General features: G+C 46.1%; 1 protein-coding gene across 25 annotated transcripts in view; it reads right to left on the bottom strand.

Moving 5' to 3' along the window:
* Positions 1-20,153, bottom strand: part of LOC107274232 (probable Ras GTPase-activating protein) — a 65,214-nt gene that overhangs the window by 26,634 nt on the left and 18,427 nt on the right. For 3 of the 25 annotated variants that reach the window (XM_025091485.1, XM_025091479.1, XM_025091478.1), the window contains 6 exons: positions 18,862-18,974; positions 17,707-17,748; positions 16,377-16,563; positions 10,941-11,057; positions 9,829-9,894; positions 1,255-1,326 (listed from right to left, as the gene is read on the bottom strand). In XM_025091485.1, coding sequence (XP_024947253.1) covers positions 1,255-1,326; positions 9,829-9,894; positions 10,941-11,057; positions 16,377-16,563; positions 17,707-17,748; positions 18,862-18,974 — 597 coding nt within the window. The other 22 variants (XM_025091488.1, XM_025091480.1, XM_015753139.2 and 19 more) reach the window with 20 other exon arrangements.

The following is a 20,153-nucleotide window of genomic DNA, read 5'->3' as shown; positions in this document are numbered from 1 at the left end:
TGAGGGTGTAAAACCCTGACGCGCTCACAGTCGAGGATGTAAAAGGTTTTTCAGATGTTTCTCGTATTGCCAACATCTTTGCTCCTCCCACAAAAAGTACAAACACGTACGGCCAACTTCGCAATGTAAATTTAAATTCTGTCACGGATGTCAGCGACACTATGAATATCCATAACCCGTGCGATGTCCGAGAGTACAAATAATATATGCAAACAAATGGGCTAAGAATAATCAATTTTTCAGAGAATCAAAACTAGTTTTTAACGACCGGTAATAAATGCAAAATTATAAGCCGCACCGAAAATTCTTACGTAATTAGACAAGAATTAAACTTCAAACATTTTTAACGACCAAACTGAAATTTTCGTTGCCGGCGTGAGCGGTAACCTTCGCGATAGTTCGAGCAACGTCCGCGGGCGTCACTACCATCACTCTTCGCTTGGAAACTGTTTTACCGGCAGGTGTCGATAAGAGCGGACGTTGTGTTACGCAGACTAAAGTTACGCAATACCTCTTGCCCTAACTCTATTATAATTTAAATTAATTAGATTAAATCGTCGCGTAGTAGAAAATACTCCTGATAAGAGTCCTCGGTATTTCTATATAATCCAATACTCCAACTTTTTGTTCTTATTCCGTCAATCAGTCAAACCTGACTACTCATTCAATTTCTCACTTCGCTACTATCCTCCTGACATTATTGATTGATCAAGGAATTAATCATATCACTCCACACTCACGCCCACGGAATTCCTCGTCGACCAACCTTCTAATTAATATATCCGGCCAACTCCTACAGTCAACCGCCTGCAGGCCAAGGCCTCTTATAGCATTGCCTCAAGAAAAACGAGAGTTCCATGCGATCCTAGGCATTACGCATCAGCGTATAGATTTAATTACATGCCTATAAAATCGCATAAAAAGCTGCTCATCACAAATTCCAAAAGTATCAATATGCAAAACACTCGCGTCCGTTACTCGATTCTCAAAGTTTCCAAATGTTTACAAGAGCATCTATTTCCAGAGGGGTACCCCGCAAACCAGACTGCCCAGGAATCTCAATGAGCCATCGGTAAATTACCGCTTCGGCATCTCCAAGCAATCAGGAATGATAATACGAGTACGAGTATTGGAAAAAACAAGAAGTAAAAAATCGGTCAAAACCCACGAATCTTCTTAATTATCTCAATAAAACACAAAAGAGCCCGTGCTAGCAGCTTCGATCAATCGAAACGAAGTATTCGAGTACATTACCTTTACGGTCGCGTCGCCTGTCCTCCCTCTGACCATTAACGCCTCTAGGTAAGGACATAACTCTGGACTCACCTGAAACACAGAAGCGTCGTTCTACGATCAGACAATTAGCCGTGCAATTGTACGAATAAAAATAAGTTACTATACACGTAGCATGTGCCAGCTCGTACGTCCTCTCCCGACGTCAGAGCAGTTACGCAACCTCGTTTCGTTGGGGAATCGCGAGTTTTTCCCCGAGGACAGCTTTTTCTCGGTACGTTTAATGGATGCGCTGACCATATCCAGCCATGCTCCGATTCCCCCGACATACGAGACAACGAGAATCGAGTCATCGCTCGTTCCTCAAGTCGTTCGCCCGTATTGCACCTTGGATTAACTGTACTCGTTATTTCGCGACGAGCTTCATTTTCCCAATAATATACAACTCCCATGTCTAATACGGCATATATCCCCTTTTTTTTTTTAAAAAAAAAAAAGTAACCGTCCGCCAACGCTAACGAACCGATGACTCGAGTCCATAATCCGGCTGACCATCTCAGCCAAGATCTCCATTAAAAATAAATGCTCAGATCGGACTAGGTAGGCACTCCTCGTTCGACCTAACAAACGACCACAACAAACCGTGGCACGTACGTTTGCCAAAATTTCCACCGTCCTGCGGCACGTATCGGATCCTCATGTCGATAACGAGTAAGAGCACGTGGTAAAACGTCAAAACAAATTCCTATCGCGTTCACCCTCGACCTGACTCCGGCCCCTCGGTCTCGCCCGGTGAAGCGCAAGGTCAACGGATGAATTTTCAATATTCGAATCAGTCGAAATTCACGACCGACCGGGAAATAACGGCTGGACCCGGTGCTCGCACGGGCAAGGCAGAGAGTCAGGAATGAACTGATGGGTCCCGGTCGGAGTCACCAGATCCGAAGTCTACGAGCGTAAGGCGACGGTCGCCGAGGTCCTCGCGAATGTGTGTCAAGCGAGGCTGCGAGGGGAGAGCCCGAAGCACGTGTCTTTCCGAGTGCGTGGTGCGTAAATGCGTGGTGCGTATCCCCTTCCAATCGGCATATACGTAATTGACCGATACGCGCTCTCCGTATGGTCCAGAGCCAATGGATCATCCGCGGTGAACTTGGCGACAAGGATGCTGCGTATAATGGACCTGTCCGATGCATTTACACCGTGGCAGGGATCGCTGGACCTGTACCTGATTCGGGATCATCGTGATCAGCTCCACGAAGGCAGGAATGAAAACTGCGAGAGAGTCGACGGCCTCCTGGAGAGGCGCCTTCCGTCGCGACGCCCTGCTGCATTCTGTTCCTTCACGTAAATCTCTGTTAGCTACGATCGATTTGACCCAACATCCTCTTTACGTGCTATTCCGATCTAATATACATATATACAGGTATGTATACACTCTATACAGCCTTCTTGGCCCGAATGTATTTCATTCCTTTATCCTCCAAATCAAAATGGCCGTCCCTCGTCACGTAAACGCGTTCCCGTAACTCTTCTCGCTTCCCTTCGGTTATGCTCTGCTCGCCTCTAGTTCACCTGGAAAGAAAGTCAAACTTTTTTTTTTTCGAAAATATCAGCGTTCTCCAATACGGCGAACGACCAGTGGCTCATGATCCCAAAAAAAATTGAACGAGACTGTACCGAAGCCTGTAGCGCTAAGGAGCGCGCTCGGTCGGTAAGAGAAGTTTTTGTTAAATCCCAAGAAGACTCTTCTTTAGCAATGTTCCCATTGTTGCGCGTTAACTCATATGAAGACGTGTGCATGGGTAGGTTGCTGCAGCCCACGGCAGGCTCTTGCATATTTACAGGGGAGAGAGAGAGAGAGAGAGAGAGAGATTGCGTAGAGACTCGCAACTCCGTGGGAGTGCGTGGGCATGCGTAGAGTTTATATGGGACAATCGGCTAATTAAAAATGAAAAAGATACGTTTCAATTTAGCCAGTTGCCTCTCGAGAGGCGGCATCGATAAATCGGCCGCCGTTGTGCTTTTAGTTCCTCGAGTCGCCGCAGGACAACCCACGGGAGACTGATTGACTAATAATATTAATTATACAAGCCGAACAGCTCGTTCGCTAAAATACAATAGCGCTACTCTAGTACCTTCCTCTCTGTACAATTTTTCGCTTTGAACCTCAAACGAAAATCTTCGTTCCTTCGCTACTGCCAGCGCCAGCTACGTGCTTAACCTCCAACGGCTGGGGATCGTTCGAGGCTACCGATCTTCGGAAGACTGTTAGAACGATGAGCGTGCATATCAAAATCGATAAGACACGGCGAATAGTTCGAGTTCGTAGAACTGGATCGCGTCCGCCTTTGTTCTGAGATTTGAGGAAGTACCGGACGAACTTGAAAAACGCAGTATGAATATTACCGTGAAAAGGCACGCGAACGAATTAACGATTATTTAGGCGACTGAGCGATCTGATCGTTGCATTTTGCAAAATAGTCAATTTTCAACTGGTTTTTTCTAAATATCTGTAAATTTTAATATAATCGAGTAGGAATAACTGGCGGACCCGCATGACTCGCGTTATCAATGTCGATGACCTCTTTGGTTTTCAGGTGAATCGCAAGGGGACATACACGCCCTTATTCGACAGGATTGAGCCCATTGAGCCGTGAAAGCCATATCTATTTCGTAATGAAAAAAAAAAAAAAAAAAAAAGAAAAAAAAAATACCGGAAGGATCGTCCCGGTTTCCCTTTGTCCTGGTTATCGACACCGGAAGCAGCAACGTTCGCTGTTATACCTGTTCTGCTTCCTGTGTCCTACGTACGATACTACGGACCAAGATCCTTCTGAATCTTTCCCAGGGATCGTATGCAGGCGCGAAAGTCTCTGAAAAACATCTTCGAAGGATTACCTCATAGCTATTCTCAAGGAAGTTGCAGAAGGTACGCGCAACAACAGTTCCTGTCCTGTTCCAGTTACACGGCTTCTGTTCTCTTGTTGAAAAGATGCTAATCTACTTCCCAGACTTTCGCAAAATTGGTCCGCCGACGTATATAGCCCGAGTGTACGGTACTAGAGTACCGGGATATTTGGTGTGGAAATTTGAAAAAAAAAAATGCCAAAATTTGAAGTAGGTCGCTTTAAAAAAAATTAAAACGTAAAAAAAAAAATTCAAAAAATTTCAATCGCAAGCATTCGTCTCTCGAAAATTTCAGTCTGACTCGAAGTAACGTAGAACGCAGACGCGATAAGCAGCTTAGCGGAAGCTCTAAATAACGGTGAGTAGTCTGAGTGTCCGTATTTTCGGGCAACCCAGAAAATTTCCCAACGCGAATTAATCCCAGCGCTTTAAAGTCAACGTTACGTAACGAAACGAGAGCTCCCGCGAAATTTCACTATACAACAAACGAAATATCCCCGAAATGACAAAAGGATTGGTATTACATAATTGTCGTATAACCTAACTCAGTGTTGCGTATCGTGCGTGGTTTTTGCTCGCTAAACAAAATGAAATTACCTTGTCCGCGGTAACGGAGAGTGGCGTGGAGTACGCTTTTTTCTTTTTTTCAAGGGACTCTATCGCACGGCGTCCTTATCAACTCGCCATGACGTGTCCGCTCTCAGTAAACACTAAAGTGTCCCCGTAGCTCAAACGCCGAGCGTCGGTTATCCGATTCGAGCTACGAACGACTTCACCTCTTTTACCAAAGTGAAATACAGTAAGCGCGAGAAGCGTTCCATCGGACTAGACCGACGGTACGTTGAAAAACTTAGAACCCGGCACCAGCGACACACAGCGAGTCACGTGTTAATGGAGTCGAGTCACGCGAGTCGCAAAAATACTGATACTGTCCTATCAGCGACACCTACAGGTAACACCGGTCGCACAGTGGTAAGCGCAACGGACAAGTACAAATAGCAATAGCAAAAGTCGTTCGCGACGGAAATATCCCGGCGCGTCTCCTAAACAGCAGCACCGAGTCATAAAAGAACGAGTATCAAACAAGTTTAGACACGTATAAGTAGATCATGAGCCACGCATCGAGTCGTCGTTAACAATTTACCCTGTCACCCAGTAGACGCTCTACCGTGCGGAATTCTCAAGGTTGATCAGCCAATTCAGAGCGGTGGTAGAGAAGCTACTTTGAAAAAGCAGTGTTACCACCCTGCCGGCTGTTTTTATCACCGAGTCCGCAGCAGGAGACCGTCACGAGTGGATAACGAGGATTTGTCTTTACCTGGAGGAGCGAGCTGATATTCTCGTAGGAAGATGATTCGCAGGATCTTGGTTATGTGCCATGAAGAGCTCTTCCTCGATCCCCGTTATCGTCGACGCGATGATAACTGTCCGATTCGGATTTCATTCCCTCATTCAATTACCTGGTTATCGCCCCAGGACGGAACGATCAAACGTTTAGCTCAATTGGATCAACGTTAACGTGTCCACGATTGGTGTAGCAACGACTTTTTTAATCCGTCAAACTCGCACTGAGCACTGTCTTCTTTTCTGCTGAACACCACGGAAAAAGCAGTAAACAATGGTGACTCCTAGATACAACTCGAGCAAGGTATGCGAGAGTTGTTTATCCGACATTTTCAAAATGCCCTATTCGATCCCAGAGCGACAATCGTTTCGTAACGATTGCGTCTTCGGCGAGAAAAACAACCGGTTACACGCTCGCTTGCTGGTGAGTCAGTTTCATTTTTACCGTCAGCCAAGCGTGATTTGAAATCGTACGGTTGACAGTACTCGACGGCAGTTTTCAGCTGCTGGTAAAATTACTATAATGACACCTGCCGGTCACGGGCCTCAGGGATCGATTCTCGATACGCGAAGGGGACCACACGAAAGGAAGAAAAAAAAAGAGGGTTCCATATCCGCTCCTCCCCACGTGCCACGATAAGACTAGACAGCCTGACGTCTACGCCACATATATTGCTGCAGACCCGTATTATCTGTCTCCCTCGCTCCTGTGCATGTTCGGCAATGGCCTGTTAAAACTTGTCATTATCATCGTGGATACAAACCGGTGACACCTCACCAGCGTATAACTTTGCACGCGACTGAACGAGACGGACGATTGACAATGACGAAGACCGTAATTGTTATTCCAAAGTCACTTGGTACCTCGACAATTCCGCTACTTTGCAATGCCGGAGTCAAGGATTTGTCACGGGTAGGTATAACGCGAATACCACCGGTAAACATACGATTCTACGTAGAAGCGATACGACACCGTCTTCGTTAATCCGTCTTCTGCTAAGCTTGACTATACATCCTGATGCGTTTATTCGTTGGGGTTTTCTTCGATAGAAAAATTCGAGGGAAACAACAAACGAAGGTTACGCAGAAGCGTCTAATTGCGAATTTCTACGGTGACGTCAGTCATTAACAAAAATTGAGATAATTAAATAATTAATTCTACTCCACAGTTAACTGACGAGCTCTAATTGTAATATAATCGGTCTTTATCGGACTCAAGGCCATCGTACGAAATTCCCCAGAGATTCGCCGCCTTCTGAATCGTGTCCCTCGTACAGGAGCAAAGGACGAGAGAGTATACAGAGTTCGCGTATCTCGAAGACCGGTTCCTACGATCGGTTATCCTCGAGTGTCCTAACCTGAGAAAAGGCACAGTTTTTTTTTCAAACTCGGTAAAAAAATTCTCCGTCACTCGGTCACTCGATATCGCGACGCGCGTACTGTTTAACGAGTCGGGATAAGAGGAGTCCGAATCGGATGGAACAACGAGAATCGAGCCGCCGTCGCGCAGGAACATCGAAACTGGACTGTCGGAGTTGGTCGGAGTTGAGCCCGGAGTGGGACGAAGCTTCGTCCCACAACCACGACCAGAACGGCACCACTGTTCCAGGTACGTCGCTACGAGGAAACGGGCCCCACTCCTAATACCTCCTGACCGCCTATCTCATCAACCGCACGCATCGAACTTTTGCTCCTGCCGTTCTTTGTACCCTCTGTCCGATCTCCAGGAGCACTTCCGTTTCACGTGTAAAACCGTACTTTTATATTTTTCTTCAATCCATACGATCCCATCGTATTCCTTACCTGGGACGAACATCAGGAGACACAACCACCCGGTTTCGACCGACCCGGGACTCATGGAACAGTAAAAGTGGCTCGGGCCAAGCTTCGTAGTGAAGGGAGCGGAGGGGGTAAGAGGACGTTGTCTACGAAACGAACTGCAGTCTACACAGCGCACAGAGTGTACAGTGAGTAGAGTATAGAAACTTTAAGCCAGTACAGACAGACCCCAAGAGACAGCAATGTCTCTCGGCTTTGCTTCTCAGCTAGGGGGGCACCCCACGGGGGGGCCTTCGTCGCAATGACGAGTAGAACGTTTCTTTGTAAACACAGAAGCGAAGACGCGCGTTCAGGATCGAAGGGAATGTTAAGGAGAGCGATGAATTACATAACGGACTCCACGAAGGAAAAGGATACACGATACCAGCCATCGGGATTATTCCCCGGAGGTAACCTCACGAAAGCACATCTGGAATCCACACCCAGCTGCATTATTTATAATCACGTTAATTCGACCGGCTCGCGCGGCACGCGTGGTTCAACAAGCAGAAGCCATTTATTTTTCCTCGCATTATTCAGTTTTACTTGCGAGCCGAACGTACGTACATGCTATACCCTCCGCCCTCGCCGGCCTCGGCGTCGGGATCAGCCACGTGAGAGCACTATGTATGTTATGGCGTAGCGGAGAGTGTTCACCTATTTTTAGCGATGCACCCGTAAGCCGTGTGCTTCGTCGTGCCACTGTTATTCCAAAGGAATATATCGGAGGCGTGAAATTAGCCCAGGAACATCAAAAGCCAGGCATTAGACTTATAAGTCGCTTCGTGCTGGTAAACAACGAATGTCGACACTTCGCGTCGAGCAGGACAGCGCGACGCCGCTACTTCCAGCAGTGACCCAAGTAATGATAATGGAATCCCTATGCAAAAATATGTTTACCTTCCACCAGTACGACCCACCGAGATAAAAAATCGACGGATAATAAATTTTAACCATGGCGAATCTCTACGTACGCGCCACCCCGTAAAAACACGTGACCCTATCCACTTTCAAAGCTACTTACACGCGTGCGGTGGCTTTAAACTTTTTACGCAACGACCTACATACTTTACGCAGGAGAAAGACGAGGAGCCGTGTAAACGAGAATAAGTTCCTAGATGGAAAAAGACGACGTTAGCAAACGTACCCGATGATTTGACGCATTAACCTGGCTCCGGGCCATGCTGCATCATAAATACGGAGCAACGATCCTCGCCAAATTCTCTACGTAAGCTTCGTAGCTACGACGTACGTAACTTCCGGCCCGTCTGCACCACGACCTCGCTTCCGTTTCCGTAGGCTCTCCAGCGGCTCGTCCCAAATCCACCGTATCGTTTCTCTCTGACGTTTCGCAAGGATCGGACACGTTAGCAGGTACCTAACCACACCTGGCTCCTACGTATTCGTCATTTTCATTAATACCCACACAGACTCCATTTTCTCCAGAGAGAATTCTCGGCCGCGATAAAACGCAAAGCTGGGACTGTTGACGATAGGCGAAATAAGGTAAATGAGAGGGCATATTATTATTATTAAAAAAAAAAACAAAGACCAGACGTAACCAGCAGCGACAAAAAACGCTTAGCCACCGAAGACCAAACATTTGGGCCACGTGATCCCGGTGAAAATGAGGACGTGAATTTGAGGAACCAGATAAGCAGTCGGGCTCTTAGACGGATAAAGGAAACGGAAGCCGGTCGCGTGGGAGACGAAATTATTTCTTGTGTGCGCTGCGCGCGTGCGTTTGCGCACATGACCGGAAGCCGCATACATATTCATGAGAGACTCGTGTGCCAGTGAGCAAAGCCGGCAACCGAGCCAGCTGCAGCTGCAAGTGTCCAGCTACCACATGCTCGTTAATTTAAATAATTAAGGTTCGACCATTATACAGGAGGACGAAGACGCCTCGTTTCCCAGTGTCAGAGCGAAAGTCAAACTGCTACGTGCGAATGTAGCTTCGACTAGGAGCGCATGAAAATATTTATCTCAGACTCGAACCACGCCCGTGCCAAGTGTACTGCGTCGTTCCAGGAAAGACAATGGGCATTGATAATAAAGAGCACCGCGAACGTGCCTATTCGCAATTACTTAGGGAACCGATGGTTTGATATTAGAAAAGCATCCAGGGCTTGGCTCGTATTAATGTACGTATGATTGGCCATGATGATCCTAGGGTTGTTTCGTGTCGGTCCTTTTTCCTTTTTTTTATGTAACTCCATCGCGCTAACAACCTCGGGATTTCTCGAAAAATATCGAACGTCCGTTTCGATTCCGTAACCCAATGACACGGACAGCAGCGCCGCGCAAGAGGTAACCGACCATAAAAATTATTGTTTCCAGGTAGAACGACTCGGTAGGCAGGTACTACTTGGAAATCGTACAGCTACGTTGGCGGCGTTATTAATTTTTTTTTTTCTTAAGCCACGTTTCACACTCGCAGAACAGAACAATCGCACGGCTCGAACAATGGCTGACAATATATCCCAGTCGCAATTAACAGCTACGAGAGAAACTGCGCGTCTTTACCTCGATCGTACGGCTCAGGTAGCTCCGGATAAAACGCTCTGGGCAAAGACATTGACTTGGACTCACCTGTAAGCAGAGGAAAATTTTTTTAAATTTCTAATGATCGATCGATGATCGAGATGAAAAATAATTATACATATTATTATACATACAGGGTGTCTTTTAAATAACTCGTTAGAAAATCTTACGAACCGAGGGATTAATCGAAAAAAGTTTTTCTATCAAAGTCACATGGTTTCGAGGAGTAAACGTGGGAAAAATGTGAGGGAAAACGTAGAGTGTAAAATGGCGATGTTACAGGAAGACTTTCTTTTTAAATAAAATCATATATTTATTTGTGAGATATTTTAATTTATCACTTTTAATTGGACACCCTATATATATATATATATATATATATATATATATATATATATATATCGATGCGAAGAGATTTTACAATAATAAAGGAAAGCCAGTTGAACACGCACGCACGTTAACGCGTATATATCGATCAGCTCTGTTTACCCGCTCGCGTGATTACGAGGCCGGATACATTCGGGCGTCGCGCCACTTTGCAACCGCGTGCATCGCAAACGTCAAATCGTGGAAATACGAGCAGCCAAAGTGGCTAAGTCCACGTGAGGTTCGAGGGTTCGATTTACGTGGCGAAATACGCCGCCTGATTATCCCCATTGTGGTAAATCGGCAGATCAAGCCAAACAGGAGTCGGAGGTAGGAGTCGCCTCGTAAGCGTGATCATTGATAATGGCTAAAAAGTAAAAGTGTGAATCAACGTTAAATAAATGAAACACCTAAGACATATTAGCCATTGATTTTCGCACGTGTCCGATCCGCGTAACCAGGACAGAGGATTTGTCAAGAAAATCTTCCGTTCGTACAATTTTCCGATTTTCGTATGTACACCCTGTCAGTGCGCTTTTAAGTCCCGCAAAGTCTCACGTAGACAAAGATAATTTTTTCCCCTTGTTTTCAGCGAGTATCCACCATGGGGCCGTGGTCGATGCAATTGGCAATAGCTATATCGGCCGAATAAAAATGTCAAATATTAAAAAAAAAAAAATTTCAAATTATTTATTTGCGTATCACCCTCTAAGTCGTTTGAAACTTACAGTCGCAGTGAGAATGCCCTGGTGCCAGTTGACGAAGAGACGCGACTTCCGGAACCACGGTATGCCTATGGTGCGTTCCTCTTGTCGGTAAAGCAGAGACCCTCCTCAATACCGGCGCTACATAATTTATACATTCGTTTAAGGTAACGACGATTAATAATAACTTTCTAAGAAGACATAAAAGTCTATGGCGAAGCTCATTTGCACAGTGTCAATCGTTCAACGAATCTGCCATTTTTATATTGTGCGATGGTACAGTACGTGCATACGTATATAGAAATTTACTCGACAGTCCACTAAACACGACGCGCCTATTGGACATCTAAGTTGAATTAAGAAATTCTAACTGAAACACCCCGCATACGTGTAGCACCTAACAGCTCAAAGTAACGCGTAAGTTTATCCAGTTGGCAAACTCCACTTTCTACTTTGGCACTGCGACGCTCGGCTTTACCACTGAAAGGGGTCGGAGTTTTTAAGAGCTCGAAACTTATTTCGCCTAAAATAAGGGAAGCGTGCAATAGAAAGGTTTTCTAGGACAAGAGCGAAATACGTAGGAGCGTGACGATGGGTCTGGTCTCCGTAAGAGTTACAGCGAGTGGCGTTAGAACGTGGGAGGACGAAGACGGGTCTTCCCGAAGTAAAGTCGAGCGACAACAGCTCAGAATTCGTAACGGGAGGCACGCGAAGATCCAAGACGACGAGGAAACGTGTGTACGCGGCATAGCTTCTCCGTTGACCAAGCGCATCCGTGCTACAAAATGCACTTAACTTCGTTAATGTCGCCGGAACGAAGTTAACTGGCTCGATCAGTTTATCGTGAATTCTCCGGGGAGCAAATTGAAGCCGGCATTCAGTCGTTTGCCGTAAGCGCCCTGAATGGCTCAGTGGAAATAATACAAAATTACCAGACATTCGAGGAAGTACAGAAAGCGATAATAAACAAGGATGACCAATGATCGGTAAACCCTGTTGACGAGATTCATGTAATTAACGCCGTAAAGTTCTGCGATGAGATTTGAGCGAATCAAAATTTTTTTTAACGTAGCAAACTTTGACACCCGATACCGTCCACGACTTGAGCGAACGTATTGTCTCTTCGAAGGGTCAAAAGGGTCACGTGGGTCCGGAGTGACAAATGAAGTAAAAGTGCACGTGTCTTATGGGATGCTTTGTCGAGCCAGAGACAGTAAATTGGAGAGTGACGTAGGCCGAATTCCAATAGCAAAATAATTCTATTGAAAATCCTTTTTTTTTTCTCTCCCCTTTACTCCATTAGTCGCCGGCAATGATTTTTGACAGATATCAAAGAAATCTATATATTAGCGACAGATACCTAATTTCGAATCACACTGACAAAAATTTAACGAAAATACACGAACGTCCAAAGGGATTTCAAGGGAAGAGACGATAGTACAAGTAGATACAGAGATAAATATACTGACAATCCGAACGGACAACGAAGATACTGAAAATGTCTATGAGGACTTATCATTGGCTACTACCGTGTATTCCAGACTCATGCAAAACCGGGCCGAGTCGTATCTGTTTACAGGCAAAGAGAACGTCACGATAATGTCGCGTTTAAAGGAATACAAGCTGGATTAAATGATGGAGTGTGTAACCTAACCTAACCTAACCTAACCAAGTGTCCACGTAGCCCGTAGGAAGCTCGTGTTACGGAGCTCCCGGACCTTCCCTCTGAACTATTGCGTACTTGAGTTACCCAGCGAAGCCAGGCGGTTCCGAGGAGCATATGCTAGACGCTGTGTTGTGAAATACAATATTACATTACCCATTCGCAATTACACAGTCGTAAGACGATTATTAACCCGTGGAAGATTCGAGTCCGACAGACACTGAGCTATACGGAGAGTGAATGCGGGAAGCGGGAAATTTGAAATTGCAGTTCCAAAAAAAAAAAAAATTTTTTTTTTTTTCAAATTTCCACAGTAACCAATCAGTACTCACAGGTACTATCGGTCGAGCTAACCGTGCTCAAATTTAAATTCTTCCTCTGCTTCCTCATCAACGTATCCCATACATTTCTATGTCTCATCCTGACAGAATTGCCAATCTGGCTATTAATATCCAGTCAGCGCTGCGGCTCGGTGCTCGGTAAGCCCAGTGCTTATTGTTTCTCGCCGCCCCTCGGCTCCTCATTCGTTAAACACGGTGGCTCAGCAAGAGGATAACGGAGATTCGATGCTTCGCTGTTTGGCTAATTGTTTCGGCATTCTTATGGCACTGACGTCAAACTTTTAAATATACGAATATTATTTAACGACCAACCGCCCCACCGGACAGACACGGTTCACCGGGCACTGAAGCGAAACTCGTTGTTTCCATTGGTTCCGCGATTCACCATACTGTTCGGCGCACGTGGGAACCTCGATTTACAATTGTAACCGAGAGTCATTGGACTTTGTGGATTTATCGTAGCGTCCTAACGCACGGTTAACGCCTCGCGAATGCACTGCGTGTCGAGACTGACGAGCGTTATCGCATCCGGAATTCGTGAGTTTCGCTCGGAACTTTCCCGGACGACCGGAAGTGCACGGACGAGAGACAAAAAAAAAAAGGAAAAATTGTCAATGCACTAGAAAATAATCAAATGCTCAAAAGACAAATTGCAAATGCATTGGAAAAGAGACAACGAGGAGACAGTCCGACCGGAGACGTTTCGCGGAGTGACTACTTCGCACAGACTGATCGACGACGTAAAAGCTCCCTCCGGAGGATGTGGTCGCAGCCACCGATAAGCCCAGCACGCAAACGTACCGACGTTTTTACTCGGAAAGAGAATTTCTTTCTTTTCCATAAAATTACAAGAATCGTCATGGGTTTTGGAACATAAAAAAAAAAGATCCAAGAAATTCTTGCTATCCCATAGCGTTATTCCCCGGGTAAAAATTTTAGACATAGATCATTTGACCATGATCCATATCTGATCTTGCACAGGTACGTCTACCGGTACCGTGCCTTACTTGGATCTATTTACATGTCGACATCCTGATCCTATTCTCCTCGTCCTATTCTCCTGCAATTCCACATGCTCCTCGGAAGATCGGACTAGGATCTACCAAGGGTCAGACTATGGATCCAAAACCGATCTCAAAATGGATCTTTCCTACAGCGAATGCTTAAATCAATGACGTATGCACGATCTAAGAATGATCCATGAATTATCTATGATCCCTAATTTTCTTCAATGTAAAATCATACCCAGGTCCATTTCAGTTCAAAGATTGATTATACACGAAAGATCTAGATCAGTTCTGAACTAACCCTTGGACCCAATTGATCCTTCGTAACAAAAGTGAAGTACAGCAGTCTCGTTAGTAGTTATACGGACCAGTAAGATGATCCATGCACTCCGTATTAAAAATTTTCGCCTCGTGACGTCACAGAACGAGGATCATCAAAAAGATGCGACTCGCGCCCGACGACCTCAGCAAGGCGCACCTGGCTTCCTCGACTTCCTATCTCGGGCACCTATCCCGTCTCTCGCTCTGCACGTACAGCGACCGACTCCTCGCTCTATAAGCTACCAAGCGTATACGGAGTTCCTACCGAGCACGTGTCATCGTCATCGGACGAATCCCGACCACGTAGAAGAGTGAAGGAAAGTTTGGTCGAGGAAAAAAAAAGATGCTTCCCCAGGTCAGAACAGTAGGAGGCACGAGCACTGTCTTCTAGTGCGTGCGTATGAGGCATAGGAACCGGCAGAGGCAGAGCAGCCTCCAGGAGGACAAGAGCCAGGTCTACTGGGATGGCTCCTTCCGGTGGGAGCATATCCGGTAAGGGCCTTGGACATAGGTGCATACACTTTGCGACTACGTTTATCAAGCCGAAGTCTCCTCTCTCAGTGATCCTCGTAGTTCGTGGTTCTCATCCCGGCTGAGCAACCACATTCACAGAGCTTAATCGAGCGAGATGTTCTTCGCCTTTGCGGTCGGGTTCAGGCGAAACGAAGAAAAGGACAAAAATGATCCGAGGTCGATAAACTGATGATCGTCGTCACGTTTACCCTTACCCGGACTACCATAACCGATACGGCTAATTGGCAGGAATGTCACGAGTGAGTCTTACGCAATCGAACGATCGGTACTGCCATTTCCACGAGCAACGGTCGAAACCTTTTTCGGTCACGAATGTCCATACGATCAGCTCGATAGGAGAGGTTCGTATTTATTGTAATAAGTTTATTATTATTCCAGGGCGCAATCACGTGTCTGCCCGTTAGGTTGGCTTTGGCCTTTATAGTACCGGCCGGCCAAGCTGGATCGTCGTCTGCGCAGTTGGAGAATTTCTTAAGGGAACTTCATCAGGAACAGGTTGACCGATTTTTGGTGTATGAATGTTCTCATCGAAAATTACCGCGAGCGACGCTGAACGTGACTTTTTATTTTTAGTTGGATGGGGGGAGCTAGTGACACCCTTCGCGGGGAGGGCGGAAGTTAGGCGCGTGCCCGAGAGAGCAGGAGTGTCATCTCCTACTGCTAATGAGGTGTGACTGCACTGGAGATAATTAACATTTAAATAAACCAGATTCCTTATGGCCACGTGCTACTTCACTCGAGAGCGCACGCTGGTGCGCTCGACTGGCGATACGGGTAAAAATGTTTTTACTTTGGAAGCTCCAGCAGGAGTGCCCCGAGGCAGCTCCGTAGTTGAACAGCCAAAATGGGGATAGGGAATGAAAGTTATACAGGGACGGCACTACGAATTTTGGACTTTTATTAAGAATGCTGTGGAAAGATCCGACGAGTCTTCAAATATCACGTATTTAGGGAAAAAGCGGAGACTCGTCCCTGGTATGAATTTCATTATAAATCCAGAGCCGGCTCCAATACTAAACCAGATCGTGCATTTACCGAAAGAAAATGTGTACTATTAACACTGCGAAGAAGCTTGCTTCGCATTCCTCGTTCATGATTATTTAGAATCGATGCTGAATTTAGCAGTTCCTAGAAGCAGCTCATCCTCGCGCAGCGCTCAAACGGTCGCGCGATCTATGTCAATACGACGTCAAATAAAAAAATCATACAATTCCCGCCGATAAAAAAGTTTCCGACAACGAGCAGCACCGTCGGAAAATAAGAAACCCTCCTTACCGACGCACAGGTCGGTATTGCAGATAGCTCGCAAACTCCAAGTAAGAACTTTCTGAAAACTTTTTTAAACTACCAGTAGCTGCCCTCCTACAGAAAAGTCTCCGCCAAGGGCCGCTTTGAGCCTCTCTTGGCGTCCTCCAGGCACGTAGCAATTAAACGCAAATTCTAATTAAACCCGACGTAACCCGCGCGGAACAGCAGCGCCGCCATTCGTCGACGGTGACGAGAGGACACAAGGAGGCTCTCGAGCTAAAGACAAGTGAATGCTCAAGAATAAGAAAGAGAAAAGAGAAAATGTAGTAAAAACAAAAGTACTGACCTATGGGGGAAGCGGTGTTGGCTTCCCGAAGGCTGACAGTTTCCGGTTCAACGGCTACCTCGTCCTCCTCGATGAGGGGTGGCGGCGGCGCCAGGGGTCGCGTCTCGTATCCCCAGTGCTGACGGAATGCTCGAGCACCCCCGTCGAGACGAACGCGCGGCAGCTCGACGAACATTGCGTCCCCGAGCTGAAATCATTAGCGGAGCCATATCGTTAGCTATACGCCTCGTGCGCTCTTCTGCGCTATTGTGCGCCATTCTGCAACCTCACGTCCAAAACACCTATATGCGTCATTCTCGAAGCTTCATAAACTCCCTCGCTCTTCGTCGCTCTTTTAATGCTCTCTAAAGGCAAAAAATGGGGATTTCACAGACATCCTATAAGGCTACCGTGCGACAGATTCAACGCGCCTGCCGATAGGCAACCCCTCGCGCCAGGGGAGCACCCTCTTAATGGCTTCGTCACGAGCCAACGACACTTTCGCTGCACCTTCGTGAAAAATACTATGGATAATGCATGCCCGGTCCTGTTTCGTGTCAACTAAACGGCAGGACTGAGATATCTGAATCGAGAGCAGAGATACTGTAATCACTCACGTATCCCCGTACGACGTCCATCGTCCGAAAGACAATAGGAATCACTGGTACACGTGTGAACCGGATATGAAGAACTTTTAAAAGGCAGATACGGGAATGGCAAACGCGGCCGTTTCGCCACGGTAAACGAAACCCGTCTGTCTTGTACTTTATCTCGGAACGTCGTGGATTGACCTGGCGACACGCTGACATCACTCATTAGAGTTTATTGAGTGACGCCAGCGCAACGGCACGACCAAATCTGAGGGATTATTTCTATGTCTCTCTCTCTCTCTCTCTATCTCTCATTCTCCATATAATATTCATATCTTTATTTATTTACGTTACTAATTCTATTATAATTTTTTATTTACATCAAATTTTTATAATTATCATTTCTACCGCCTGCAGCTGCCTTTAGGGATCTTTTTGATACAGCATATATATTAGTAAAGGCTATTCTCTCTCTCTCTCCCTCTGCTTCTATGACTCAGTCCGGCCACGTTACGCCCGATACTCACGTCTGTTTTGATTCATTAAATCATTCTTACAAGTGCCCTTCCAGTTACCTAATTTTACTATCACGAAGCTCGTTTCGCTTGTTACACGTTAAGCGTGCTGCGCAGCGACACGTGCGACGACATCCAGACCAACAGGAACAAGAACGGTAGATTAAAGATGACGTGGACGATGTTGTAGGAACATAAGCAAACGTTAAACATCAATAAGAAATAGATACGTGTAAAGGCACAAACCTTGGTATGAGACTTGAACATACAGGCGGTCCCGGCGAATAGCTGCGTCCAACAAATAGATTCAGATCGATTACTATGCGAGTGCGTGGATACCCTATGACGTAATTAGCATACTCGGGGAACCATCTCGAACCATGTAATTTCAGTGTTCGCCCGTGCATACGATATACAGACGACGCGCCGTGGCCAGTCGTCGTCTCGAGAAGATAATGCATTTACGGTTATACGGTATTTTTTCATTTTTTCAACCCACTCCGATTACTTTCGAATATTCAGAAAACCGAAGAAAAAACTCAAGGACGAGAAGATCCGATTCTACTGATGTAATTGGGGCAGAATCGCTGGAAAGCCCTCGTGAATTTCGAAGCCTCGGAGCTGAGCGTTCTGGAAATTTATAACGACGGCCATTTCGAGTGGCTTTCGGAACGCGATTTAAATTTTGCCACGTGCTCCGTTTACATCCTTTTTTCCCTTCTGCATAGTTCCCTCTGCCACTCGACCTTTTTCTTCTTCTTTTTACCTGTCTAGCCCCCTCTTCCAGGAACGCGACGTAACAGTCAGGCGAGCGATGAAAAGGCGGGAGTGGGGGGACCGATAAGAAGACACGTGCGCAGCAAAGGATTCCGACGGCTCGGGTAAAGGGGCGGCGGAGAGAGAGGAAGGACAACTTGAATCTAACCCAAAGGAAACCTAAAGAAAAGTACCCGAAGTCACGTTGGATCGTTTGTTCGCCGAAGAAAAACCAAATCTAATCACGCGTCCCCCGTCACGTGCACCTTCTGACGCCTTCCTCTCAGGGGGAGTCGGATGGGTGGTATCTGCCACGCAATTTAATAATACACTAGTCGACCCTCGTCATCGATACGAAGTCCTCTCCCACCCCTTTAGTTTTCCATCCCCCTCCGAGTCTCAATTTGTATATTTATTTTCTTTCTCCCTCCTCCCGCCGCCCCTCTCTCGCTGTCTTTCTCAACCCCGCCGGACCTTCCTCGTGCTTGTAGGCGCATAAGAAAATCAACAGACCGTCATACGACCCGGCGTCGTTTTACTTTCACGTTATCGACTCGTCGAGCGATCGGCCGATCGACCGTCCAAAGGAGAAAAGCAAAAGGCAAAGGGAGTCAAGGGAGTGAAGATTTATAAGTGAAAACTCACTGCCATGTCCTCGCTCCTGTAGGCGGTGAGGGTTTGCTCGTCCTGAAGGAGGACGCAGTAGCACGGTTCCCAGCATGCCTCAGCGTTACTCTCGCCGACGCAGCAATCCGCCTCTGCAAGTAAACAGGTTAATTAGCTTGTTTGGCGGACCACGATCATCGGCTAATTAATTGATCCATCTGATGCCCCGTGTAATGACGATTGACTGGCTCGACAAAGCTGGCGCAAGGGTCATCTATATATATATATATTTTTTAATCACCTTTCGTGACGTAATCGACGTGTTGTCGTTACGTGAGACCCCGGGTAGGAGCATCGGAGAGCAAAGTAGTGGCATAATCCCGTACAGACGCAATGCTTATCTCTCCGAAGCACGTGCTGATAAGAGATCGCCGGGCAGAGAGAAAATGCCACGCGAGATTGGGACGAAGATGAGAATGAAATAGGTGGAGGAACAGGGAGGAGGACAGGTGAGAGGTGAAACGTTGGACGCGAGATATGAGACGTGGGATGCGAGAGAATCTTCAGGCTGCCTAACGAGGCTGAGTGACTTGAAGTTGGCGCGGTGCAATGCTGCTGTCTTCATTAGATAGCGGTTGCGACTAGTTCATTACGGACGATCGTATCTTTCATTCGTTCCCTTAATATGTATTCCTTGTCTCGGGCTCTTTTGTCTTCGGACCTTTCTCGTGCTCCTTGACGTTAACGATAGAAGGCGTTTTTGGCCTTACGAATATTTTGGCTTTTAAAGAAATATTTTTTAAATACATATTTTTGGTATAAATGTTAAATTCATATTTTTAAACGAAATTCTTAAACCTCATCCTGCACTCGTACGAGTATTCGGATTTGTAGTTTGGAAGTTGAATATTCTTTTTGTATTAACCTGGACGGATAGGCTATAAATTTGTATGCCCAAATTTTTTTTTTCACAGAAACCACAGGAGTGACAAAATTAAAATCAACTTGGCCTGCAGACTCCGGTTTTGATAGTCCAGCATTAATGGTGCGTCCTGCTATTACGACTTACGTACATATGACAAATATGTGACGGGTACGGTTACTCAAGTTCGAATAAACAGAAGACAAAATTTGACTAAATGTGCAGAATATTCTTGGTAAATGGTAAACAGAGAGATTATTAAACCTAGCGGCAATTTTTTATAAACGTATCTTTGGCTTTAAAAGAGTCAAATGAGCCGTCCGTGGTATGTTTAATGTCAAGTGACGACTATCGAGTGCGTCTGGTATTATTCGTGCAAACTTAAAAAAAAAAAAAAAAAAAAAAAAAA

The sequence above is a fragment of the Cephus cinctus genome, unplaced genomic scaffold, assembly GCF_000341935.2.
Source record: "Cephus cinctus unplaced genomic scaffold, Ccin1 Ccin1_scaffold2545, whole genome shotgun sequence".
Taxonomy (NCBI): Eukaryota; Metazoa; Arthropoda; class Insecta; order Hymenoptera; family Cephidae; genus Cephus; species Cephus cinctus.
Note: the sequence above shows the minus strand (reverse complement) of the source record. Positions and strands in the feature narration are given on the sequence as shown.